At 39.3% G+C, this 18,292-nt stretch overlaps 1 protein-coding gene across 2 annotated transcripts; it reads right to left on the reverse strand.

The window, feature by feature from the left end:
• Positions 1-7,580: 7,580 nt before the first annotated feature.
• On the reverse strand, positions 7,581-10,333 carry LOC113096706 (GTPase IMAP family member 7-like). Of its 2 annotated transcripts, none has more exons than XM_026262115.1 (3): positions 10,246-10,333; positions 9,629-9,663; positions 7,581-9,515 (listed from the first exon to the last, which is right to left on the reverse strand). In XM_026262115.1, exons 2-3 carry the CDS (start codon positions 9,633-9,635, stop codon positions 8,248-8,250), a joined length of 1,275 nt encoding a protein of 424 aa, XP_026117900.1. In that variant the 5' UTR covers positions 9,636-9,663; positions 10,246-10,333; the 3' UTR covers positions 7,581-8,247. The 2 variants fall into 2 exon arrangements, with proteins under 2 accessions (XP_026117900.1, XP_026117902.1); XM_026262117.1 differs by having other exon boundaries at positions 10,251-10,326.
• Positions 10,334-18,292: the final 7,959 nt, after the last annotated feature.

Below are 18,292 nucleotides of genomic sequence, written 5' to 3' on the forward strand. Positions count from 1 at the left end.
GTTTGTAAAACAAGCATCTTCGAAATGCAGGGAACAAACACAAACACTTGCACAACTCCGTCAATGCTCTTTAAAAATAAACTCCGTCCACTGGTCCCTTGATGTTTTTTTTTTTTTTTGTTAATCTATGCAGGGTTGTCTTGCCCTGGCAACCAAAAACACACTTCTTTTGTGACATTTGGCGACGCTCTCGCTCTGATCAGTGAAGTCTGTTGTGCTCTCAGTGCTCTGCTATACGGGAGCGCGCTCTTCCGGCAGAAGTGCCTCAGGACCCATACAAGGAAATTCCGCTCCCTCTAACGTCACACAGAGCCATACTCGAAAAAAAAAAACTTTCCGAAACTTGTGACAAACCGGAAGGAGTATTTTTGGAACAGAAATACTCCTTCAAACTTACAACTTAATTTTTGAAACTTTGTCCATCTTTAACAGTGTAAAAAACTCACAATGGGGTAATGTCCTTTGGTTTTCTCATGGAAATGAACACTCTGTAAAGTTGAAGGTGCCTTTGTGAGATCTAGGAGGAGATGGATGGAGCAAGGTGAAAATAATTCTGCATACTTCTTCATGTTAGAGAAGTCTAATGCCAGTTATAATAGCATGACTAAACTAAGTGTTGATGGTGTCATAACAGATAACCCCAAGACAATTTCTAGTTATTGCTATAAGTTTTATACGTTGTAATATAACTCTAGATTCGATGAGGAAGACCGATCTTAAGAAGGTCTTTTCTGGACCCTTTTACATTTCTTGCAGAGGTTTAAGCAGAGATCTGAGATTCTGAGAACTTCTCTTATTCCAAGCTATTACTCGGATTCCAAATCCCAAAAAGGATCCACTTCTTATTGAAAATTGCTGTCCAATTTGCTTGTTAATTTAACACTGATTACAATATTCTAGCTCAAATCTTTGCACAATGATTACAGAAAGTGATGAGGTATTTAACTGATGAATCTCAATCTGAATAAAAATAAAAATAGTTACATTTCTAATAACATCATATTAATTTTAGACATCCCTGACCAGGAAGTCGTGGCCTAATGGTTAGAGGGTTGGACTCCCAATCGAAGGGTTGTGAGTTCTAGTCTCAGGCCGGACGGAATTGTTGTTGGGGGGAGTGCATGCACAGTTCTCTCTCCACCTTCAATACCACGACTTAGGTGCCCTTGAGCAAGGCATCGAACCCCCAACTGCTCCCCGGGCGCCGCAGCATGAATGGCTGCCCACTGCTCCGGGTGTGTGCTCACAGTGTGTGTGTGTGTGTTCACTGCTCTGTGTGTGTGCATTTCGGATGGGTTAAATGCAGAGCACAAATTCTGAGTATGGGTCACCATACTTGGCTGAATGTCACTTCACTTTCACTTTCTGATTTGATTTCAGAGGAAGGTTTTTAGACTTCTACAAGGCATTTGACACCATGGAGCATGCCTTCCGTTGCCTTCTAAAATGTTTTTTTTTTTATATATATATATATTTTTTATTCATTTATTTTTCATTATGCTATCAGGACACTTTATGCTAATAGTAATTGCTCATTGTAATTTAGTTTTGGTGTGTCACCCAGATTCAATCTTCAGAGGGGCATCAGGCAAGGATGCTCTATCTCACCCTTTCTTTTCCTCCTTGCCACCCAGATTTTCTCACACTAGCAAGTAGACAGCTTGTTATCTTTTGAAGATAATTTGTCCACTCAATATAATTATTAGCCAAATGAACACAGAGACTCAACACTTGGTACAACATACAAAATCAATGGATAGTGTTTGAGTATAAATGGTATCACAAAACAATGACAAAATCAACCACAAATCAGTGTAAACTCGAAAACAGTGATAATTTTAACCTTTTCAACGGGATCATAATTTTGATATTTACTTAAAGAATCCTTGTAAGAAACAATTCTGAGTAAAATGTTTATAATTTGAACTTTCATTTCTACAATCTGGATTAATAATATAGAATTGACTTTAGTTTTTTTAAATTATTGCCTTAATTAGTTAATGTATAAATTACATTTGTTTTTATGTAGTATTTACTTAATCACAAATCTTTTGTTTTATCAGTGTAGTAACTCAACATAATTTTTCATATCTATCTGAAATAACAATAAGTTGGGGTTTCCTTTAGCCCATTTCTGTTTATGTTTATTGGTAATCAAACAACGTTTAAAAAATAAAGGACACATTTGGTGGCAATCTTTGTCTATTAATATAAAAACCTTATTTGTTATGCAATATGTTTTAGGCAGCAACCATGAAGATTTCGAGTTAATGCACTCAAATTCAGAATGATTTAGAAGATATTGGGCTGTATTCTGTTAATAACTTCCTGATAAAGTAATTATTCCATTTTCTATCATTAATAGTAATTACAATAGTTTCAACATAATTTCTCATTATTAACATTTGCTTTAAACAGACATTTTAATTTGGATGATAAAGCATCAAACACTATACAATATTCTTTAGGGATTATTGGAATATTGTACCTTTGAAGGAACTCTGTGTAGGTTGCCTATTTTCATTAAATAACTGTTTAACAAATGTAATACTATTACCATTGAAAAAATAAATAAATAAATAAATTAATAAATAAACAAACAAATAACAATAATAATAATAATAATAATAATAATAATAATAATAATAATAATAATAATAATAATAATAATAATAACAAATACATAAATTATTCATTTTTTATTCCAAAATATATATTTATTTGGAGAGAAATTGTTCTTATATATAATCATCCATGAGAGTAGCACCTGCTTGTGAAACTCTTACTTATTTCAAAGTTGCACTGCAACAGAAAAGCAACACCACACATCTTTTCAAATATTAGATTAGGAATTAAACACCACAGATCTATAAATATATACAAATCTCTTCATAATAAACCTTTCATCTTAAACAACTTTTTTACGTCTCATGACCTCGATTGTTTGTTTATAACGGTAACCTGGCTTTGCAGTGGTGAGTTGGATCCTTTAATTGAACTTTCTACAAATGACTGTCAGTTTTTTAGTTCGCCTAGGACTATGGGGCGAGGTGGAGGTTTGCAGTTGGTTTTTAAAAACACTTTTAAGTGCCAATTGCTGCCTACGGATCATTATAATACCTTTGAAGATCTCCTACTCCAGTTACAGTTGCCTTGTCCAGTACTTTGTTCTCTAATATACAGGCCACCAACTTACAATAAGGATTTTATTCAGGACTTGTTTTCTCTCAAACATTGTGCCTACTACAGACAGTCTTATTATTCTCAGTGATTTTAATATTTATGTCTGCTGCCCCTCCAAGCCAATGGTCAGGGACTTCATCCAGCTCATTGACTCTTTAAATCTTACACAGCATATCTCTGGCGCAACTCATGACCATGGCCACACACTGGATCTGATCTTATAATTTGGCATTTCTGTACATAATGTTGATATTTCAGATTTTTGTGTATCTGACCATAAGCCTTTTTTTTTTTTTTTATATCACAATGTCTGGTCCAGCTCAGAAATCATTTTCCTCACTGTTGTGTCGTCACCTGGCAGTACAGCCAGTCTTTTCTCTGAAGCTTTCTCTTCTTTGTCTGAAAGTGTGTTAAAACCTCCTGACTCGGATCTTGGAATAGAATAGAAGAGATGATAATGCGTTTGTCATACATACATACATACATTCATGACACGACAACAGTAATATTTAGAAAATTATCCGAATAAAAATGGCAGTTGAAAATGCTGCGTGAACTCAGCTGGCAGAAGCCCCCCATGATGCAAATTTGCGGCTGTTGTGAAGTTAATTTCATGCGCGAATAAAGCGAATGATCTCAAAATGTTCCAGCGGCAAACTAGACGTGGTAGACGCGAATTTGACGCTCTATTCGCGTTTGGTGTGAACACAGAATTAGGGTTCATGGCAGCTGCGTCCAACATGATACCTTTTGGCCTCCTGCCCATGAGACCCCTGCAGTGGTGGCTCAAGACCAAGGGGTTTTCCCCGAGGGGAAATCCATTACGACTTATCAAGGTCACGCGGCGATGACATATGGAAGAAACCTTGGTTCCTGAATCAGGGCCCCCTATTAGGAGCTCTTGGTCGCCGTGTAATGCTAGCAACAGACGCGTTGCGTGCCTCACCGGTTGGGGTGCGGTCATGAGTGGCCACCCTGCCTGCGGTCTGTGGAGCGGTCGCCATCTGACATGGCACATCAATTGTCTAGAAATGCTAGCAGTGTATCGAGCATTGAAATATTTTCTCCCAGACCTGAGAGGGCGTCATGTGTTGGTGCGCACCGACAACACATCGGTGGTCTCTTATATCAATCACCAGGGATGTCTGCGTTCACGGCCCTTATACAAGCTGGTATACCAGATCCTCCTGTGGTCCCAGGGCAAACTCCTCTTGTTAAGAGCAGTATATATTCCTTGGAGATTGAATGTGGGACAGACATGCTGTCGAGACCCGGGGAATGGATGCTTCACCCCGAGGTGGTGGAGCAAATATGGCAAATATTTGGCAAAGCTCAGGTGGACCTCTTCGCGACTCAAGAGACATCGCAATGTCACCTCTGGTTCTCTCTAGTTCACCCAGCTCCACTGGGACTAGATGCCATGTCACAGACCTGGCCGAGGCTTTGTCTGTACGCCTTTCCCCCCATTGCTCTGCTCTCGAGAGTTCTGGCGAGAGTACGCCAGGACGGGGTCCGTCTGTTTCTAGTAGCCCCGTTTTGGCCGGGTCAAGTATGGTTTACATATCTGGTCTCTCTCCTCGATGGCTCTCCATGGGAGATTCCGGTCAGGACAGATCTACTCTCTCAGGCGCAGGGCAAAATAATCCACCCTCACCCAGAGCTGTGGAAGTTGTGGGTGTGGCCCCTGAGGGGGCACAATTCATAGCTTCCGGTCTCTCAACTGTACGCCCTGAGCTGGAAGCTCTTCACCTCATGGTGCAGAGACTGCCAGCTTGACCCTGTTTACTGCCCAGATGGTACAGTTCTTGAGTTTCTACAAGCAAGGCTCTCTGCGGGGTTTACTCACTCCACCTTAAAGGTGTACGTGGCGGCCAAAGCTGCTTACCACGTCCCTTTCGATGGTCAGTCAGTGGGTAGGCACCCCCTAGTTACACGTTTTCTCCATGGTGCACTGAGGCTGAGACCTCCAGTAAGGGTCCCGTATTCCCCCATGGGACTTGGTTGTGGTGTTAGAGGCTCTCTGTAAAGCTCCATTCGAGCCAATTCAAGATATATCAGATAGACATCTGACCCTTAAGACTGCCCTGTTACTGGCGATTATGTCTCTAAAGAGAGTTGGAGACCTTCAGGCCCTCTCGGTGGCCCCTAACTACTTAGACTTTGCCCCTGGTATGGCCAAAGCGTTCTTATACCCTCGAGCGGGTTATGCTCCCAAAGTTCCCTCTGTTACGCCACAGCCTATTGTACTGCAGCCCTTCTGCCCTCATCCCTTTCGGGAGCCAGACCAGGAGAAGCTAAATTGTATGTGTCCACTGCTCGCACTGGACGCATACGTCCACAGAGCTGCCTTGTGGAGAAAATCTGACCAATTGCTTGTTTGCTACGGTCCTCCTAAAAAGGGTTCCCCTGCCTCTAAGCAGACCCTTAGTCGTTGGATAGTCGAGGCTATCAACGTCTCCTATGAGTCCTCTGGTCGTCCCCTTCATTTGGGAGCCAAGGCTCACTCTATGCGGGGTATGGCTGCCTCTAAGTCCTTTCTAGCAGGTGTGTCCCTCTTGGACATCTGCAACCCTGCGGGATGGTCCATGCAGACTACATTTGCCAGATTTTACAATCTCGATATGCGAGCCGCTCCTGGCTCTTCTGTCCTCTTGCCTTAGCTGTGCTCTTCGGATACACACTAGGCAGGGGATTGGTAGTCTGGCATCGTTCCCCAAAGCGCTTGCCACAGCTCGAGTTCCTGAAGAGGAACGTCTCTAGGTTACGAATGTAACCCTAGTTACATACACCCTAGGGTTACATTTGTTTTTGTTTTTTATAAATGCTGTTCTTTTGAATCATTAAAAAATGTATCATAGTTTCTAAAATATTATGCAGCAAACTGTTTTCATATTTCTGAAGGGTCTTGACACTGAAGTAATGATTTTGAAATTTCAGCTTTGACATAACAGGAATAAATTACATTTTAAAATATATTATAATAAGATTTTAAATTGTAATACCATTTCACAATATTACAAGCTTTAGTGTATTTTTTATTAAAATAAATTCAGCTTTGGTGAGCATGAACTCTTTATAAAACATTTTTTGTTCCTTTGTGCTTGCTTTGTGCATTGGCTAAGGAGCATGAGTCAAACTGAAAAAATAAAACCAAAGTTTTTATGAGGTAATGTGTTCTGTAACCATTTTTAAAATGGGTTTCATAAAATTGGTATCGAAAAAAGTATGCTAGGAACCGGTATTGAAAGATTTTGAACAATACCCAGCCCTAGCCACGACATAATATTATGTTCTTATGAGTTAATGTGATGTTCCTTCAAATTAATATCTCATGGCCACAACATATTATCACATTCCCACGAGTTATTATGTGGTGGCCACGACAAAACTAAGTGAGCCGACCATGTCCCCTCCCGAGCACCGGAGTTGTGGACAGCGCTCTTGTGAATATTACAACATAACCATTTGTGACCCTGTCTGTGAAATCCAGACTAAAGTCCCAAAATCTAATCTAAATCAAGCATCAAAGCTTGAATTCAACAAATAATTTCATTATGATTTCAATCTTTGACATGGCCTTACTCAGTCAGTATTAAATATAATATAATGTTCTTTACATCTTTATGGGGAAGTTGTGGCCTAGTGTTTAGAGAGTTTGACTCCTAACCCTAGGGCTGTGGATTCGAGTCTTGAGCCGGCAATACCATGACTTAGTTGCCCTTGAGCAAGGCACTGAACCCCCAACTGCTCCCCGGGCGCCGCAGCATAAATGACTGCCAACTGCTCCGGGTGTGTGTTCACGGTTTGTGTGTGTTCACTTCGGATGGGTTAAATGCAGAGCACGAATTTTGAGTATAGGTCACCATACTTGGCTGAATGTCACGATACTTTTTTTTCTGGTCACTTTTAGGAAGGATGATTTTAAGTAGAAACCAGTAAATCACACACACACACACACACAAAAAAGACTTTAGCTGGGTTTCCAAAGACAGGGTCACATAGGCCAAGCTCTGTGGCCACTTGAGCTTGTCAGGGTTTTCAATTGCAACAGAGCCTAAAATAATATCTATACTGAAATCTGAGCACTACATCAGCCACCGGTAATGATTTGCACCACAGTGCTCAAGTTACTGTAAATGGTGTAAAGCAAAATACCTACTTTTTTTTTCCTCCAGAAGAATCAAAAAAGAAAGTGTAGAGATCATTGTTGGCCAGCCACACTTTCTCTTTCTCTTTAAACGTGACCCTACTGGGGCATTTGGCATTTGGACACAATGTTTCAAACTTTATATTGTAGGCAAACAGCTTATTAACATTTATGATGTTATGAGGTTATATGATTTATGAGGTTATCTAACAGTCATTATGACCATAAAGCAAGACTGTTGAACTCTACTGCAGAAACATCACTAAATCATGTATTATCTTACCTACACAGAGAAGAGGATTTAACCATGTACACACTGTCAATCCACTTGCTTTACAACGGGTTTAAGAATTTGGGTATTACAAGTGTTTCCTGTACACAAACAGATAAATTGATGGATTGGCTCCTGCTTCACTCCTGGTCTTTGTGGTGTATATGTGGCCAATGCAATGCAAATAACAACAGTTACAAAGGTGTGAATCCTTCAACTGCAACAAGCTATGCTTTAACTGAAACTATAGTTGTACAGAGTGCATATTGGATTATTTTAAAGGCATTTTATTATCATTTATCGTGCACATTGTTTAAGAGGTGCACTACTTTAATCCAGCCCATATCTACATGCCAAATGTACACTTGGAAACTATTCAATTATTCAAGTATGCATTACAAAAAGGTATTTAGAATTCTTTAGAAATATAATAATACAGCTCGTATAATGTCAAATGCAATTGTACATGAAACTTTTTCTCTTCTGTGGTCACAGAAATAATAGCCAGCTTAGAATAAAGAATCAAACATTTCATGATTTTAAAAACAAGTATAAATGACTCAGAATAGTCACAACTGTTAACGTGCCCAATCATTAATATAGCTGATTGTTCTAAACCGGTCACTGAATAGAGTTACAATTATTTTTAATCTTCTGTTTTTGCTCTATTATTGAAAAGATTTCCAACATATTGTTGTATGTTCTCAGCCACAGCTGTTGCTTTCTCGTAGTTAAGCTGTGCTGCCTCGATCACCGCATTCACTGACTCGCCTGCATTCCATCCACTGACTCTTTCTCCAACAGCTCCTGCAAAAGCTGCAACTCCAAGAACACCCGCTCCTCCTTCTCCTGATTTTTCTCCTGTTTCTGTTGATGTTCCTCCTGCTTTTTCTCCTGTTTTCATTGCTGCTTCCTCAGGATCTGTTACTCCTGTCTCTGCTTCTCTTGCTCCTCCAACAGCTCCTGCAACAGCTCCTCCAACAGCTCCTACAACAGCTCCTCCAAAAGCTCCAACTACAGCTCCTCCAACAGCTCCTCCAACAGCTCTTACAACAGTTGAGGCTACATTTTGTAATTCTCTTGAAGGGAAGGTCGTTTGTAAGAAAGCCAGAATGATAGCCACTGCACCACATACGCCCAGAAGAGCACCAAACAGCAATTCTGTTGTCATTCCTGCAGCCTTCTCCAGTATTTTTTCCTGAACATTTTTCTTGGCTTTTTCTTGTTTCTCTTCTGGAGGCAAATTTTCCCCTCCCATTTTTCCAATCTCTTCTTGAATTTGTTTCTCTATCTTTTGAAAAAGCTCATTGGTGAAGCAGCCATTCTTTTGTCTCATCTTGGCAACAGTTTCCAGCAGATTTTTCACCTGTACTTTGTTGCTCTTGTTCCCCCGTTTACGTTTTTTCCAGTGTTTGTTGTCGATGACTTGACAGCGACCTCCACATTTATCAACCAGCTTCTGAAGCTGTGAATTGGCCTTCAGAAACTCTTCAATGGTCTGGTCTTCTAGTTGCTCACCAAAAGTGAATAAGATCACTGTGTGGTCAAACGCATCCTCTTTCAGTGTTTTCAGACATTGCTGTAGCACCTTCATTTCTTGGCTTGTGTACTCTCCGACCTTTAGAACGATCACAAAGGCATCAACACCTTGAGCACATTCAACCATAGCTTTGATGATCTCAGATTTCATCTCCTTATCATCATGATCTGTGTCAAAGAATCCAGGTGTTTCGATAACTGTGATCTTGTTTCCATATCGGCTCTTCTTTCTTATTTCACATATAGCTTTTACTGAATCACCCGAAACTTTAGGGGTGAATACTTTTTCTCCAAGAATTGCATTCCCGGCACTGCTTTTTCCATCACCTTTCCTTCCTAAAAGCACAATTCTTCTCTCTGGCATAGACACACAGGCTATAGAAAAAAAAGTATATGAGTCTTTCTGAATGGTTATTGAAAGAAAAAGACAATATGTTGTAAGTGTGACATTATGATTAGTGATCATTATTATTAGTGAATTGGCTTACATCCCATTCTCCTTGTCTGTTGATGAGGTCAGTGTCTATAAGATAAATATAAAGGTTATTCTTCACTTTTGATCCATCTTCATTTATATAAACATTATGACATTTTACCAAACACTAGTTTGTTATAACTTACATTCAGATGAATAATTTCTTAAACGTATGCTTACTACAATTCAATCTGTGAATCTGAACTGTATTCACTGCAAATCGCACACAAAATAAAGCAGAGTACCACGAATCTTTTTACAGATCAACCTTGCTCTTTGCAGTGGTATGAGTGGGATTTTCTAAATCAAATATATATATATATATATATATATATATATATATATATATATATATATATATATTTGGGGTGTAACAGTACACAAATATGACAGTTCAGCATGTACCTTGGTTTTTTATCATCACAGTTCGGTACAGAAATTTTAATGATTTACTGAACAAGCTGATATATATATATATATACAGTATATATATATATATATATGTGTGTGTGTGTGTCTGTGTGTGTGTGTGTGTGTGTGTGTGTGTGTGTTCATATATGTCTCTACAGTAAACTTTCCTAATAAAACATCACATGCAAATTTGTAAATATGGAAAATTAAAGTACTTACATTACCTCTGTGTCTTTATTCCACCAAAGGAATTTAAAAAAAGAAAGAAAGTGGATGTGTTGATGGATGGCCAGACCGAGATCTATAGAACGCTTTCATTTTCTTCTTATATGAGCCTATTGGGCAGGAACATTAAGTTAATAATTTTCTAAACAGTGCACACATCCAACTAACACTTTCACCAACATTGAACTAAAAACTGTACAAGTGATCAAATAAAGTCAATGGAAAATATGTGTCAGTCCACCGATTTTGTGTGGAAATGGCTCATCATAATAAACTGACTGGTTGTCCAATAATACACAGCATGTTGGCCATTAAAAATGAATTGTGTCTGCTATTCAGACACTACTTTCTGGTATCTGCAAATAGTGACTCTGAAAGTAATAAAACCATGAAAGTGTAATGATGAGTCCGTGGAGTGCAGATCCAGCTGCAGCTTTATTAACAACAGATTCATGTAACACAGTATCAAGAGTATGGGTGAGATAAGAGCTTAAACAGGAGCGGCCAGTGATCGAGGCAGCCAGCAAACAGGCAAAGTCCAAATAACAGGGAAAGTTCAGAGCCAAAACATTGTCAGGAAGGAGAAGACAAAAAATAAATAAATAAATAAATAAATATATCTATGTATTTAATTATTCCTACTTAGACACACTTTGTCTGATCAGCATAAATTCAAGAAGAGCTAAAGCAAAGATAATTGAAAATCCCTGGTTCATAATTTCATTCTGTGACACTGAAGACATTGAAATGAGATGTTTGAAAGTGAAAAAAAGTGACATGACATTCAGCCAAGTATGGTGACCCATACTCAGAATTCGTGCTCTGCATTTAACCCATCCGAAGACGCACGCGCGCACACACACACACACACACACACGCACAAACACGCACGCACAGCAGTGGGCAGCCATTTATGCTGAGGCGCCTGGGGAGCAGTTGGCCATGGTATTGAAAGTTGAGAGAGCACTGTACATGCATTTAAGGATTTAAAAGAAGTTAAACTGTACAAATTAAAATACTGGAAAGAAAATAACGACCGCACACCACAATCTTCGTTTGCATTAAAAAAAAAACAAAATAAAAAAAAAACATTTTTTTCACATTTAAACAACTTTAAAGGGTTGGTTCACCCAAAAATAAAAAAAAAATATGTCATTAATAACTCACCCTCGCCACGAGAACGAGTCAGTCTATTGTTCGTTATCTGGCTCGGCTCGGTGTTCATCTTCAGTTCTCTCTTCACAGCAGTTCAGTCAGTGTACTGTTTGAGTGAATGAATTACTCCGGGATATTGGTTTGTTTGAACTCAGAGGGAGTGTCAGTCACATTAAAAAAGTTAACAGCTTAAGTCATTTGTGGATTAATGCGTAGTGGAGACGCGAACCGTTTAAAACGATTCAGTTCGATTTGGTGAACTGGTTCAAAAAGATCCGGTTACATCGAATGATTCGTTCATGAACCGGATATCACAAACTGCTTTGTTTTGAATTCTCTCACACAGACACGGAAGAGAAGACAATGCTGAATAAAGTCGTATTTTTGCTATTTTTGGACCAAAATGTATTTTCGATGCTTCAACATATTCTAACGGACCCTCTGATGTCACATGGACTACTTTGATGATGTTTTTCTTACCTTTCTGGACGTGGACAGTAGACCGTACACACAGCTTCAATGGAGGCACTGAGAGCTCTCGGACTAAATCTAAAATATCTTAAACTGTGTCCCGAAGATAAACGGAGGTCTTACGGGTTTGAAACAACATGAGGGTGAGTTATTAATGACATCATTTAAATTTTTGGGTGAACTATCCCTTTAATAGATAATCACTTTATGAATGCATTACTTACTGCAGTGTAAGAACATAACTGTGGCGAGTGGGGCGGGGCCGAGAGGCGTGGGAACGAGGAGTGAGGCCAGGTGTAGTGATTGGAGATGAGCTACACCTGCGCCCCACCGCCAGTATCGAGTCCCACGTAGGAGATGGAAGGATATAAAACTGGAGCGACGACCGTGAAGGACGAGAGAGGACCAGGCCTGGGACATTATTTTATGTTTGCTTTTTATTTATGCGCACCAGTCGTCCGTGAGGGGCTGGTGCGCCATTTTGTATTTACTTTTGAATATTAAAATGAGTTTTGATTGTGCGCCGGTTCCTGCCTCCTTCTTCCCGATGAGTAAGAAGTTCATATCGTTACAGTGGTGCCGAAGCCCGGGAGAAGGAGGGACGCGCTGCTGAAGATCCCTCGCCGCTGTGGTGAATCCGCGGTGCCCTCGAGCTGGCGAGGTATGTGCCGCCAGGGACGCTCGAGGCGGTGGGCTGGAGCGAGTTGCCGGGGACGGGCGAGCTCGCTGCTGGCCGCCCACGATATGGAGGGGAGGCTGCCGTCCGTGAGGGAGCGGAGGAGTCGGCGCCGTTCGCCAGGGGGTCGGAGCCTGCTGCCTCCGCGAAGGAATCCGGAGGGGCAGGGAACGGGGGACTCCTGCCGGCTGCCCAAAACCGGAGGAGCCGTCGCCGTCCATCGGGCGGCGGAGGAGTGTCGCGCCGTCCGCCGAGGGCCGTCCAGTGCCACCGCCAGGCACCGCGGAGGAGATCACCCAGCTGGTGGAGAGCCGAGCAGCAGTGCGTCTGGGAACCGGATTTTTTTTTTTTTTTCCTCTCTCCCCTCTCTCGTCCTTGTCGCTCCTCCTTCCATCTCCTTTTCTTTCGCCTCGTCTGTCCTACCCCCAGGTTCCTGCAGGTCCCCGTGAGCGGTCTCCCCCCGGAGGGAAGGGGGGGGGGGAGTAGAGCGCAGTCTCGAGGGTACCCCCCGGCCTGCGAGGGGCGATGGGGGTATGTGGCGAGTGGGGCGGGGCCGAGAGGCGTGGGAACGAGGAGTGAGGCCAGGTGTAGTGATTGGAGATGAGCTACACCTGCGCCCCACCGCCAGTATCGAGTCCCACGTAGGAGATGGAAGGATATAAAACTGGAGCGACGACCGTGAAGGACGAGAGAGGACCAGGCCTGGGACATTATTTTATATTTTGGCTTTTATTTGTGCGCACCAGTCGTCCGTGAGGGGCTGGTGCGCCGTTTTGTATTTATTTATGAATTATTAAAATGCTTTTTGATTGTGCGCCGGTTCCCGCCTCCTTCTTCCCGATGAGTATGGAGTGAATATTGTTACAATAACATAACATAACATCATGCTGTATATTGACTAAAAGCTACTGTGAGTGTTCATTGTATGCGTAAAGGATTATTTCACCCTAAAATGAAAATTTCCTAATAATTTACTCACCCAATGCCTTCCAAGATATCCATGTCTTTCTTTCCTCAGTGGGAGAGAAATTATGTTTTTTGAGGAAAATATTTCTGGAGTTTTCTTCTAACAATGAACTTCATTGGTTACCATCGTTTTTAATTTCAAATCAATGCAGTTTCAAAAGTCTTTGAAGTGTTTAAACGGGCTGTACGTGATCACAGTTGAAGAAGAGGTTGTTATCTAGCGAAACGATAGGTAATTAAAAATATATATATATATATATATAATTGATACTTGTTACCTTCGATAGTTCGGACTGAGCTGATCAACAAACGGACAGGGAACTACAAAATCAATAAAAAAAAAAAAAATGGGGGGGGGGGTCTATCTTAATTTATATTTGTAGTTCTGGCAGCTCTTGATCCAAGGAACATCAGTGTTTATAAGCTACTTTTACATTTGTATTGTTTGTAAATATTAAAGCAAAACAGTCAATGTTGTACTCTCACTCCTTTTAATTTAAATGCATGCACATTACTGTAAATCATGTGACACAGTGAAAGTGAAACTAAACACAATAGTTAGCACTTAATTGCTTATCTCAGCAGCTGAACCTGAAAGTTCAGCAGTAGCAGGTGTGTGTGTGTGCGTATACGTGCGCATATATTTATTAATTTATATGTACATAAACAGCTAGATCTTTATGTGACCATCCAGTGACCTTTCCACTATCTGTCTTGATTCTTTTGAAGGAGCAAGTAGAAATAAAAGTAAAAGTAAAGTGTTACTGAGGTCTGTTCTAGTTACCAGACATCTGTGGATTCATTAGGAATATACACATCAGCTGTTGGAGGAGGAATCACTGGATGGAAACAAGCAGAAGAAGCTGATGCAGTGTATGAACAAGGCAGCATCAACTTACTAGAAGAATGCAACAGCTGTGGTAGAGAAAATACAAAATGCGCTTGCTTTAAAAAATACATAACAACATGTTGAAAATAAATATTTTCTTGTAAATCAGTAAACCTTACTTAAAGATACAAATGTTTTCCTTAAAAAAAAAAAAAAAAAGAATTGACGCATTATGAATTACGTCTTCAAGACCACGTTTGTTATGAAGCCATCAACAGGGGAAACCTTATGGAAATAGGCAATAATAAAATAAATAAAATTTGCTGGCTTTTATACGTCACAATAGTTAGTCTGATCTGAGAGTAGATTGTTTGGCAGGTCCAGGGACGTGCAGAGACCTTTAGAGGAGCAAGTGCTCAAATTATAAAGGGACACATAGATCACGGCTTTAAACAGGGCTGTGCTTCTTTATGAGACGTGTGTTGATACGGATGCTTCTGTATTGATACAGCAGAAAATGACACATTTTGTATAAGAATCATAGAACAGAAAAGACCATTTCAATTTGAAAAAAGAGTTTATTCTTTGCACCTCTTAATTACCCTGGAATTAAAAACTGAAGTATGTTATTGATAATATTGTTATTATTATTGTTGTTATTATTGAGTTTACATGGTACTGTATAGTGGTTTTGCCAAACTAAATAAAATATCATACATTTTTAATGATAATGAAAATAATAACAGGATCGATAAGTATAATTCGGATGATGTAAAAAACAAAAAACAAGTTCAAAGTATGAATTGTCTCAATTGACTCAGTATGGAGACATGACCTGATTCTGATAATACATGTTTAAGTCATCCTGGAATTAAATACAATCATTTATGCTTTATGTAATTCCAGGATGGAGTAAACATTTGTTATCAAAATGAATGGAACATAGTTTCTCTAATTATCTGGATTCAACCAATATTCAAAAACACTTGAAAAGTGAAATGACAATAACAAGGATACAAAATACCTTTCTTTGTGTTGCAAACTGGAAGATTTGAAAATGAAAGATTGTTCATATTAATGCTGGTGAAATTAAAACCTACATTTTCTGTGATGGATTAAAAATAATGATAGGACTTGCTGTTGAGTTTTTACCTTCATGAGGAATAAAACCACACTTTCAGAGTCCCAATTTCAGTTCAGTTTGTTTCTGCAGCACAAAATACTGTTCACATTTGAAGAATCTTCTCAGATTTTGATTTGGAAGTACTTTCTTCTATATATATATTTCTAATCTGAGTGCACTGCTTGGCATGACAAAGTTTAGCTGTTGCTGTTATGTGTTATGTGAAGTCTCAGTCCAGCAGATGGCACACATGAAACGTGAAGTAATACAAGCATGCAAACACCATTTACTCTATTATGCAGCAGATTTCATTCAGTAAAACGTTTTCCATTTAGACAGACGGATATATAATTTTTCCAGTCATCAAGCATGGTATAAGCATCTTCTGTTGGACAGACACCGTTCAGCTTGTCAGATCATGGGTGGTTATTGAGCTCTTGTAACATATAATAAGTAATGTTTTTTTAAAGTGCTGGTTCACCAATCTGAAATGCTGTCCTGTAGATGACACTTATGCAAGCAAGTGTATAATAGCATACCTTGAGGAAACAGTCTGTTAGCATTCCCATGACTTTTCTAAAAAGAAAACAATCTGAAAATGGTGAAGTGAGCATGTGTTGTATTACTACACTGCTACAGTTCTGTAGCTATGTTTTTATCACCTAAGAAATATTGCTAAATTGAGGATGATTTTAAATGACTCTGATCTTGAGATGGCAATTCATGCTTTTATTTCTTCACGGTTAGATTATTGTAACTCTCTTTTTACTTTTAAATCTGCTCTAAATCGTCTCCAAATGGGCTTTTAGCAGGATCTGGCAGACGGGCTCACATCAACCCTATTTTGTCCTCCCTACACTGGCTACCTATCAAATTTCGCATTGATGTTAAAATATTAGTTTTAACTTTTAGAGCTTTAAATGGTCAGGCCCCACAATACATCACTGATTTGCTATCCACATACTCCCCAGGTCGTTCCCTTCGGTCTGCAGGCCGAAGTCTTAATTGTCCCAAAGACTCGTTATAAAACCCGGGGAGATCTGTCCTTTGCGGCTGTAGCCCCCAGACTGTATGTGGCGGATTCTGTTGAGTCCTTTAAAAGGCAACTCAAGACACTGTTATTCAAACAAGCTTTTAGTTGACTGGGCTAAAGTTTAATTTGGACTTTTTATTTGTTTTAATTTTATTTGAATATTAATGTGGTTGTATCTTGTAAAGCACTTTGTGATTGTATCTGTGAAAAGCGCTCTATAAATAAACTTTACTTACTTACTATGTATGTAAAGAGTGCAAGCAATAAAGCAGCATGTGCTTAGTTATGAGTATTTTAAGTTGCTTCATTTAATTCCAGGATGGAATTTACATTTATTTTCAGATGCATAAAAATAGTTTCTCAAATTACTCTTACACAGAGTGAAATGACACACATCTGTAGAATGTGAATAATGAACTATCCTATCCCAGGCAGCTATACCTACACAACCCATCCTGAGTCAAACACGGTTCACACTGATCCTGTTTAATGTAAAAGATTTCTTAAAACACAGGATCCATTAAAACTGCACTCAGATCCCACCACAACATCATCATCCCTGCATCATTTCCCTGCCGAGACCCTCATAAAGCAGCAGTGCACTGAAACAAAGCCTTATAGGAACCTGATCATGAGGCTACAGACGACAAATGTCATGAAATACTTCCGAGAAGAGGAAGACCAACTGAGTTTGCATTGAAATCACATTAAGATTATACATGAAAATAGGAAAACTTCTATATATGAAACTATTTCATCATCTTTTAAACAAAGTATTGCTATACTTCCCATGACAGTATTAAAACATTTTCCCAAACCATTGCATCTTCCCTCAATTGACTAAAATGTTTAAGGTTTCCTTCGATTTTAGCTTTACATTTAACAACATTTATGTTCATCATCTCTGATGTATGTTAATATGACTTACAGATGATAAGCAATTGAACTATTTTGAGTTTGTTATAATACTCTAATTTTGATTTTTTTATTTAATTTTCTCATGGGTCATTTTATTTTACATTTTATATTGAAAAGCAAATTAAAATAAACTTAATATATCAACTCATGAACCGACTCCATTTTTCTTTACAGAGTGTTTAAAGGATTCGATATGGCTGAGTCAATGATTCAAAAACTCCTTCGTAATTCTCATCCAGCGTGAAACAGGCGTAAAGATGAAACCGGAGGAAAAGCTCACTGGAACACACAAAGGAAAATAACTGAGCGATCGATTCAAGTCTTGAATCACTGTTTGGCCAATTGACTTCGATCATTAGTTATTACCCAGATAACACACGTATGTCTGGAAGACGTCTGTTAAAGATCGCTTCATCTGGAAACCATCTGCGGTGTACAAACAGCTGATAGACATCTTTAAGATGTTAGTTGTACATGCATTCTAAATCACAAACATCTTATAGACATCTTCTAAACCTCTATTTGACATCTGATAGGAAACATCTTATAGACGTTTTACAGATGAGCAATACACTAAACATATATTTGCATTTTTGTGTGCAGTCCCGGTTCTACAGGGTGCTAAATCAAAAGCACCCTCAGTTAAAGCTGTATTAATGACATACAGTATTATTGAACATTTGGCTAACTATCCAGTGCATTATAGTTTGCGTTCTGGAGATCGATTATTATGTCAATGAGTTTTTCCAGTGTTGTAAAATGTAGCCAATCATGGACATACTTGTTATTTCTTAAATCAGAGGCGTTTAAGTGAGAATCCACTCACTGCTGAAATTGCCATAGTTTTTACTCTAGTATTGTGTTCAGCGT

This window comes from Carassius auratus, unplaced genomic scaffold (genome assembly GCF_003368295.1).
Source record: "Carassius auratus strain Wakin unplaced genomic scaffold, ASM336829v1 scaf_tig00216016, whole genome shotgun sequence".
NCBI classification, from domain to species: Eukaryota; Metazoa; Chordata; class Actinopteri; order Cypriniformes; family Cyprinidae; genus Carassius; species Carassius auratus.